The 9,826-nt window shown below is 35.6% G+C and overlaps 1 protein-coding gene and 1 long non-coding RNA gene across 2 annotated transcripts; both read right to left on the bottom strand.

Moving 5' to 3' along the window:
• Window positions 2,896–4,365, bottom strand: LOC109842416. Its single transcript, XR_002247318.1, has 2 exons — window positions 4,326–4,365; window positions 2,896–3,001 (listed from the first exon to the last, which is right to left on the bottom strand). It is a non-coding gene; the product is annotated as an uncharacterized LOC109842416 (long non-coding RNA).
• On the bottom strand, window positions 7,502–8,752 carry LOC109834294 (zinc finger MYM-type protein 1-like). The gene has a single exon (XM_020402280.1). It carries the CDS (start codon window positions 8,750–8,752, stop codon window positions 7,502–7,504), a length of 1,251 nt encoding a protein of 416 aa, XP_020257869.1.

Below are 9,826 nucleotides of genomic sequence, written 5' to 3'. Positions count from 1 at the left end.
ATAGTTGGAATTTCACCTATGATCAACATGTTGTGGAATTTTTCTAGCTTTCACACTTTTTCTTTTACAAAGTTGTTAACATTTCTTAATCCTATTTTCAAAGCCATTATGAAATAAGTTACAACCCTAACTTTTCGTATCATTAGCTTAATTTCATTAAATACACTTTGCACAATTAAATTCAAAATAGAGACATGCATCTAATATTAAAAAAATTCAGCATGACATGGCAATAACAAAGATGTTTTGATATGCTCTACAATGCATTATCCAGTGAAAGAGTAAATATATTTTAGAAATTTCTAAACTTGAAAGTTATTCTAGTAATAAATTTAAAACACTTTCATTAGTATGTGATTCTTCAATTGAAATAAATAAAATAACTCTTTTAAATATTTTCCAAGTGTTATTAATCCAATGTGATGTGATACATAAATAACCAGTTTGGGGTGCCCAGTAGGTCACATGGTAAAGACATGTTGCTCCTCCCATGGGGAAGTTTATGTTCAATTCTCATATGCACCAGAGGAGCAGTAGTTCTTATTGTTAGTGTTGTTGTTATGTGAGCCAAATGCGTATTTTTCTCAAAAAAGCATAAATAAGTAGTTCGTGCTTTAGACGTGCAAATATCAAAAGTCAAAGAAAATTGTCAATTTAAGCTTTGAAAATAAGAAATTATTTTTATTCTTTCCTCTAGATAATATTTCATAATTTCATGTTTATAAGTTTGGCAAGAAATTTTTTTTGAAAAGTGGTACATATACCCTCCTTAATCATATCTTTAATTTCATCATCTTCTATGATTTTAAAACAAATTTTTTTTACACACAATAAACCTGATGATACATTTCCTACCTCTTATATTATGTCATACTTTAATGCACCGAGGCTACTTGAGGAAGATGATTGGTAGAGAAGAGATTGGTGGATGTCGAATTGGGATGGTCCTTGCACTTTGTTGTGGTTTTACATACAACGTCTAAGGTGGTTAGTCCCATGTGATGTCTAGCTTCAAAAATCTTGTCGGGTACCAAATATTTTGCCTTTTGTTGATAAAATGACTGTTATTATCTTTGATTACAACATCCTCGAAGAAAGACTTCACTATCGATCTTTCCCTTTTGTTATTATCTTTAATTATAATATCTTCAAAGAAAGACTGCACTTTCGATCTTTCCCTTTTATAAGTTGGAGGTGTTATGAGCGAAGAGATCAAAATTAGAGGAGGGAGCTATTAGAACTAAGAAGTAGAGAGTTGGAAGAGATACAAGAGAGTGTAAGAGATCATTAGAGTGAAGAAGATGATTTTTGGATGAGGCACCCCCCCCACCCCACCCCACCCCACCCCCAAGAGAGTGTAAGAGATCATTAGAGTGAAGAAGATGATTTTTGGATGAGGAACCAAATATACCCCCCCTGTTAGTCCCCTATTCAAATGACCAAGGTACCCTCACTTTTGGTGGTATTTGATCCTAAAGTAGTTGTTTGGGGTCTGTCGGGCTGCCTGACTCAGCTGGGCTTTTTTCTAGATGTTTATAGCCATTAGAGTCTATAAATGTAGCCTAACCTGGCCTGACCCATATAGCAATTACACTAGGGTTGAGCATGATTTAGTTGAAACCAAAATATTCGATTAGACCGGCCAAAAAGTTAGCAAATACGGTCAGTTTTAAAGCTAGCTCGGTTCCCAAACAGACCATGGTACTTAAACACAACCTGTAGTTTGACATCTATTAAAACCCATACCCATTCATAATTCATATAGAATACTGACAATGTTTCATATCTTTTTTTTCCCTCTCACACTACGTCAACTGTCTAGGACCAGCAATTTATCACTATCACTATCAACTCTTCACCACTCTCGACTCATTGCTTTTGTACCTCCATTGACTTGCCGCCTCTCTGCCTCATCATCATTACCATCTAGAACCTCTCCAAGCAAAAATCTCCATAAAATTCTAACATCTATGTTTTCCTTCATCATGGATGAACCAACTCCTCAAGATCAATCACCTACTTTTGGTCCAGGGGTGGCAAACGGGTCGGGTCGGGTCGGGTCGGGTCATAGTTGACCCGACCCATATAAGTGTGACCCGACCCGACCCGTTTAATAAATGGGTCAATGCGATCCGACCCATTTATTAAACAGGTTACCCGACCCGACCCATATAACCCAAATGACCCGTTTAATAACTTATGGTTTTTTTCCACTTACTTGAATAATCAAGTCTATAAATCCGAATGACCGATTCAAATTTTCGGATGATTACATAGAAACATTTTGCAGATTTTGTATATAGGAATCTCACAGATTGAGCTATTTGTATCATGTCACCTTTCTCCTTAACAACTTGTGCAAGCTCTGTACCGATAGATATAGATGCGCAAACAGATGAAACATATTTGAATATTTTGTGAGAGTATATAAGCAAATTAATTAGTAAATGTAAATTAATTGTCAGAAAATCGAATTACCAACGAATCACAATTCTCTAAACTTTTGAGGAAATACATCACACTGCTTTACTCTGTATCAACACACAAGCTCGGTCAGCACCGCAAGCTATCAATCTGCTGGAGTTTATGCGTAAACACTAGGACTTGCATAATTTGCCACCCAGACTAATTCAAATTATATACATTTCCAAATCTATGTGATTCAAGCCAAGGCCTATATATCAGAAGTACAGAGGCAGAACAGAGCCAGTAAGAACAATAGCACCTAAGATTTTACAGGCTTAAAAAAGAACAGAAAAATCTCACAACACAAACATTAATCTGATGATGCCTGCATACAGCATCACATCCAATACAAGCAATGAAGAGCAGTAAAGGAAAACATATGTAGACATTATACAATAATATAGCATGTAGTTATCCTTCTTTTCCGCATTTATTTTAGTTCCCTCTCTTCTTTAACTCTTTGCAGTATATTCATGTACTCTTTGCAGTCTGGTGCCAGGAACCCATAAGTCTTCATGAGGCAATCAAATGTGGCCTGCACACAGAAAAAAGCAACAGGATTTTAATAGATTGGTATTAGTCTCAATATTAATACCATAATATCACTTGTGAAAGAACAATTACCATAATTTGAATAGACTCCTGCCAAAATGCCAATTTGATAATTTAGCCCAAAAAAATTTACAATGTATCATGTACAAAACATCCGTACCAGAGAAACCCACCTCTTGAATCCAAAAGGTTAAAACCTCACCTTAAAAAACCTCACCTTTAAAAAAACCAACATGAATGGAAATCCAATAGTCATACACATCAGATCAAAGATACTGATATTAATCCACAAAAGCAGCATTACGAACACCCAACCTCACCTATTATCCGAATAAATAATCAAAAAAAGTTGAATTCGAGACATTACCAAATTATTTCTGCAGCCATGACATAGTGACAAGCACACTCATTAAATGAGTCCAACAAGGTTGTAACTTACCTGTTAATACTCTTGACTATATACGAAAGTTCGCTCACCTCTATTCAAAATTTCAAATCATGAAGATATTCAAAATCTAGATGCAAGTATGGGTAACAAATTAAATAAAAAAATGTATCTAGTAAATTTGACCTGACCTGAAAATCTAAATTGAGGAGCCAATGAAAACCAGAAAATTCTTATAAGAGTATAGATTACAATTAAATGTGAAGGAATAAGTTACTCAGTTTAGTATATTTGTATTTGTAGTTTACTTATTATCTCGTATTTCGTACTATATATAGCGGTACTGCGTGATCTTTCTCTCAATAGATTCCTTAAAATATACATACCTTTTCCCCCAATAACTTAAATAAACACAAGTTCCATGAAAATTAATCTCTATTCCTAGGCTACATAGTGGATGACCTGCTGAGATATATACTAAGGAAATAACAAGCCTCTCTATGCATTATTAACACAGTCCACAAACATAGGGATCCCTTTGATCTCTCTCACTTTTTTGCTGTTCTCCTCTTTAATGAAAGAGAGTTGATTGGTGACTAGAGAAGCAAAAGATAATGTTGCTAGCTTTATAATCCCTAAAAAGATTGCCTTCTCTTTGTTAAACTTTCAGCCCCACTCCACAGTAGCAATCTTGTGTATCGTTTGATGGCCATATTTGGAGAAGGCAAGGTGTTTGTTGATTATTGGAATTATTTCATGACAATGATGTAAGCATCAATCAGCAAATGTTGCATTTTCAGATGAATGTTTTCTGTATTTGTCACAAAACTAGCATGATATATAAAATAAAGAGCAAAACCTCTCTTGATGCCCAAGTTAAAACGACATGCATTACAAGTTAAAACAGCTAGTAGGTTCTTACCTTCAGCTACCGCATCATAGTATGAGAGATTCATACTAGGTAATTGCAGTGAATTTTCTAAGTGCTACTAGGTAAGTTAGAGAAACTAAGTCCCAGGTCCACTACAGAAGAAAAAGACATCATTTATACCACTTATTATCAGAGGGGGGGGGTGCAGACCACAGATACATGCAACTTCTCATGACGAGTAGAACAAGTGGGCTTGGAAAATAAATGTAACCTTGATGTTCATGTATTGGGGGGAGGGGATGCAGACCACAGATACATGCAACTTCTCATGACCAGCAGAACAAGTGAGCTTGGAGACCACAGATACATGCAACTTTATACTTAAAAAATATTTCAACTACTGCTGACCTGCAGTTTGTATTTGACCAAGTAGGCATATTCACAGAGAAATTAGAAGAAACAAGCTATGAGAGGATACATTATGGAAAGTGAAAAATCTTGTTTCGAGTAGAAGTTTCTGAATCCCATGAGATACAATAACACATATGTTTAATTAAATTTTCTATATATGCCCAAATGATTAACATTTACAGTACTGCAACATGTGATTAACTTTTCTTAATCCCATCTGCTGAATATGATCATCCAATCAATGATATGCATTTGATTACTTATTAGAGAGAATATATCATAGAAAAGTGCGACATAGAGTAATTGCTGTATCCTAACATGAAGTTCAAAAATAAATCTAAATCCGCTAAATACGAAAATCACTGGGAATGTGATATTACACGATTAATGCAGAGAAAAAAAAAGGAAATTCAAAATAGAACTAATCCACCATATGCCAGAAACAATAAAAATATAAATAAATAAATGAATACCTAAGGCTTCAAAGGTCATCATCTTAAATTTGATTGGGAAAAAAAAGGACTAAATAAACGCATCGACAATATCACCTGAAGTTAGATCAAATCAGTAAAAAAAAAACCGAAAAAATAAAAAAAAAATTACCTGAAGTTGATCTGAGAGACAGTGGCGCTCAAGAGGAGAGAGAGGATCTAGGGTTCGAGGATCGCTGCCGCTCGCCGATCACTGCCGCTCGCCGATCACTGTCGCTCGCCGTTTGCCGCCGCTCGCTGTTGCTTGCCGTCGCTCGCCGTTAGCCGCTCACCACTCGAGCTTCGTGATGGGATCTAGGCCGCTCGTCGCTTGAGCTTCGTGAGGATCTAGGGTTTTTCTTTTCTTCTGCAGCTTTTCTTTTTTTTTTCTTTCTCCAGAGCGGCGCACTTAAGAGAGAGTGAGGGAACGAAGTTTGTTACACGGGTCGGGATTTTTGTTATACGGGTCAATAGGAGAGAGAGGAACTATGGTTCGAGGATCGCTGCCGCTCGCCGATCACTGCCGCTCGCCGTTTGCCGCCGCTCGCTGTCGCTTGCCGCCGCTCGCCGTTAGCCGCTCACCGCTCGAGCTTCGTGATGGGATCTAGGCCGCTCGTCGCTTGAGCTTCGTGAGGATCTAGGGTTTTTCTTTCTTCTGCAGCTTTTCTTTTTTTTCTTTCTCTAGAGCGGCGCTTACGAGGGTCGAGGGAGTGAGGGAACGAAGATTGTTACACGGGTCGGGATTTTTGTTATACGGGTCAATAGGTCAACCCGAATTGACCCATTTAATAAATGGGTAAATTTGGGTTGACCCGTTTATGACCCGACCCATATAATTTGACCCGTACCCATTATAAATGGGTCGGGTCGGGTCGGGTTAATGGGTCGGGTCATAAATTGCCACCCCTACTTTTGGAGACACCCACGGCCGAGGTATTAACTAAAAACCCTAATTTTGATTCTTTGCATTCAATGAGCAAAAATATTCAAACTTCCCCGTTAAGCATGTTAATAAACTGTACTGAGTAACCCAATTATTGTATGTTTTTTTACTTACTTTGATTGATTGAGATTGATTTAATTCTTGTTGAATGCTAGTAAACTGTACTGAAAACCCTAATTTTGATTTTATGCATTCAACAATCAAAACAATCAAAAATTTTCAGTTGAATTCTAATGAAACCCTAGAATCTTCAAAAGTTATGGGGGGGGGGGAAAAATCAAAGAACTCAATTTTGTTCTCTTTTTCACATAGGTTCATCTAAATGTTACAGAAATGTTATAGGAAATAACTCATGCTTCCTTGTCAGTCAATAAACAGTGCCTCCATCCTCAGAAAATAAATTTCACTCTTCATTGACAGACTTGCTATTTTGAAATTTGTACTCAAGTCAAAGCCGAACAAATTGACATGGGGCGTTTAGTTCAATTTTGAATAGTGTATAATTTGGTTTGGTTTGGCAAAATTAGGCTACCAATCGAACCAATCAACAGTTTTTGCTAATATGAAAACTTTTTTAGAAAATTATTGCTAAAAATGATATAAATTATCTATTACTATTTTTTAAAGAAAGTCACTCTTTTGATTCTGTCCTTAAGTGTGTCAAGATTTTAAAAAATTCAACATATATCCTTTACAATTTATTGTACATTGAAACTAATCAGAAGGATAAAATTAGAAAGATCTAACTATAATACTCTAACTATCATCCACTATTTGATAACTCCCCTTACTCTCCACTTTTTCTAATAATAAGATCCTTTGTATCACTTTTGATTATAATTTTTTAAAAACCTATTCACATTAATATTTTATTATTAAATTCTTTAAAAAAATTAACACAAGTTAAATATGTCATGTAGGTATCGAGTATATTGGTGAACTAATCTTATTATTAGAAAATATGGGGAGTGTGGGGAGTTATTAAGTAGTGGATAGTAGTTAAGGTATTTTTAGATCTTTCCAAATTTATCCTTCTAACTAGTTTCAATGTGCAATTAATTATTAAGGACATATAATGAATTTTTTGAAATCTTGACATATGGACGAATCCTCCAGTAAAACTCGACCATCATGGCTAATTACCAGAGGCGTGGCTGACAATTTGGGGGCCCTGTTCTAAATTTTAATCGGGGCATCTTAATCAATCTTCAGAAAAAATTAATAATTGTTTTATACATAGTACTAACCATGGAGAGAAATTTTTATATCTAGAATTAAAATAAACATTAAGACATAACAATGATTCTATGCAAAACATATTACGTGCAAAATATTAATAGTAAAAAAAGATACACAAAATCAACATCTTACTAATAATCGTGACATGTCCGACATCAAAAACTTCACTGGAAAACTTTTCTCCTTGCATTTTTTGTTGCAAAGTCATCAATCAAATCTTCATAATCAATCTTGTCTAAGAATCCACTTTCAACTGAGAGCAAAGCCAGTCCGTTTAGCCTCTCCTGCGACATGGTTGATCTCAAGTATGATTTTAATATCTTTAACTTTGAGAAACTCCTTTCTGCTGATGCAACCGTGACAGGTATAGTTAACAAGATTCTATATGCAATACTAGCGGCTGGGAAACAATTCATCCTCTTCAAGAAATTCAATACGTCAATGGCTTTCATATTTTCTGATGGCAACATATTTTGTAAGATTAGCAACTCTGCGAATAATTCATCTCCATCAACATCAGAACAACTTCCTTTCTTAAGAATGTTTGCAAGATTAGCACAACAAGCTTTTAAATCATCATTATGATATGCACATAACTTTTCCGGTCTAAATAAAAACCCAAAAATATTCTCGTATGTCTGATACTGTTCAAATCTTCTCTCTAATGAACCAATAATTTGATCAACCAGTAATAGAAAATAATGAACTCTGAAATTTTCCTCACCCGACTGCTGAGTTAACTCTGATGACTGAGCTCCAACCTCATCAAAATATCTTTTTCTAAAGATTTGTCGCTTCTCAGGAAATACTGGATCAACTTCCAAATCAGCAGCAAGTGTTTTGGCAGTAATCATGGCCTCTGCAAACCCAGTTTCTCTATACTTTCTGAAAGAAACAATCAAGCCATTTACTAATTCTATAGCAACATCAATTGGAATGTCTTTCTCTTGCAAACGCTTACTAACCTTGTTAACAGTGACCAATATCTTATACCAAATAGTCATGCCTAATAAAAACACAAAATCCCCAAGCTCGTACTTTGCTAAAGATTTAGCTTCACTTCTTATTTTTGTGTCTTTGTCATTTTCTGCTAATCGAAGTAAAGCTTGTCTGATCTGTAGTGGTTGTGATTGAATTGCCTTAACACTTTCAACACGACTTTCCCAACGTGTGGTCGATAATGGCTTGAGAGTAACTCCTATAAGATTATCCATCAAAATCTTCCAATGTTTTGTAGAATTTGCGAACAAGGAATAAATTCGTTGTACTACTCCAAAGAAATCCTGAGCTTTGACGTTACAGTTTGCTATATCACAAAGGGTTAAGTTAAGGCTATGACAAGCACATGGAGTGTAAAATGCTCTTGGATTAATATCCAGAAGTCTACTCTGTACACCTTGCTTATGCCCTTTCATATTTGATTCATTATCAAGTGTAAAATTCTCTTGGATTAATATCCAGAAGTCTACTCTGTACACCTTGCTTATGCCCTTTCATATTTGATCCATTATCATATATGTTAGCAGCGACATCCACACATCTCAAAACCAGAGTCATCTGTTCTTGGTGACTAATATCAGGAGTACAATCAAGTATAACAGAAAAGTATTTACTTTCTCTAACCCGAGATATGATTGCACCTCGGATTTCAGAAGATATCATGAGTATCAACTCATTTTGGATAACATTACTTAGATAATGATAACGGATCTGCTTATTTTGAATGCGACGAAGATGTTCCTCCATCACTTTATCATGCTCTGCCACCATCTGAACTAATCCCAAAAAATTTCCATTGTTTTCTTTATCAATCCTCTGATTTTTGCCCCGAAAAGCCAAATTGTATTTAGCAAGATATTTCACAATTGAAATCAACCTTCGTAACAGTTTTCTCCAATGCTCCTTCTCTTTCATGATATGATCTTGGAAAGATTTGTCAATTGTCTGACCCTTTTCCAATCTAAGCTGCAACTCAATCCAAGCAGCCATGTTATGAATATGCGCCTTACTAACTTCATGTTCATTAAGCCGCACACCCACATGTGACCAATCATTATATCCTTCATTTGCTAGCTGAGTTATCATAGGCTTTTTCTTAAACAACTTACAACAAAAACAAAATGCTTTATCAATCTCCTTACAGTATACAAGCCATATCCTATCATATATCTCTCCATTATGTATGTGTCGAGTGTATAATCCTGAAGTAAAGCGTTTATTCAATCTATCTTTAGGACCTTTTTTTATCGACAAGTCTCTTACAGGACCTTTTACAGCTAACAGATCTCTCCATTTATCATCCAGACTATCCCAAACTCTAGGATCATAAAGGTTCGTCGGAACTTGCTCACTTGGTTCCTCAACTAAGTCATTTAGAACTGCATCCAAATTCTCATTAAGCCCTTCTGGAACTTGCTCACTTGGTTCCTCAACTAAGTCATTTAGAACTGCATCCAAATTCTCATTAAGCCCTTCTTCATCAGATTCGG

The sequence above is a fragment of the Asparagus officinalis genome, chromosome 1 (genome assembly GCF_001876935.1).
Source record: "Asparagus officinalis chromosome 1, Aspof.V1, whole genome shotgun sequence".
Taxonomy (NCBI): Eukaryota; Viridiplantae; Streptophyta; class Magnoliopsida; order Asparagales; family Asparagaceae; genus Asparagus; species Asparagus officinalis.
The sequence above is the reverse complement of the archived record's forward strand: the minus strand, read 5'-3'. Positions and strand labels throughout refer to the sequence as shown.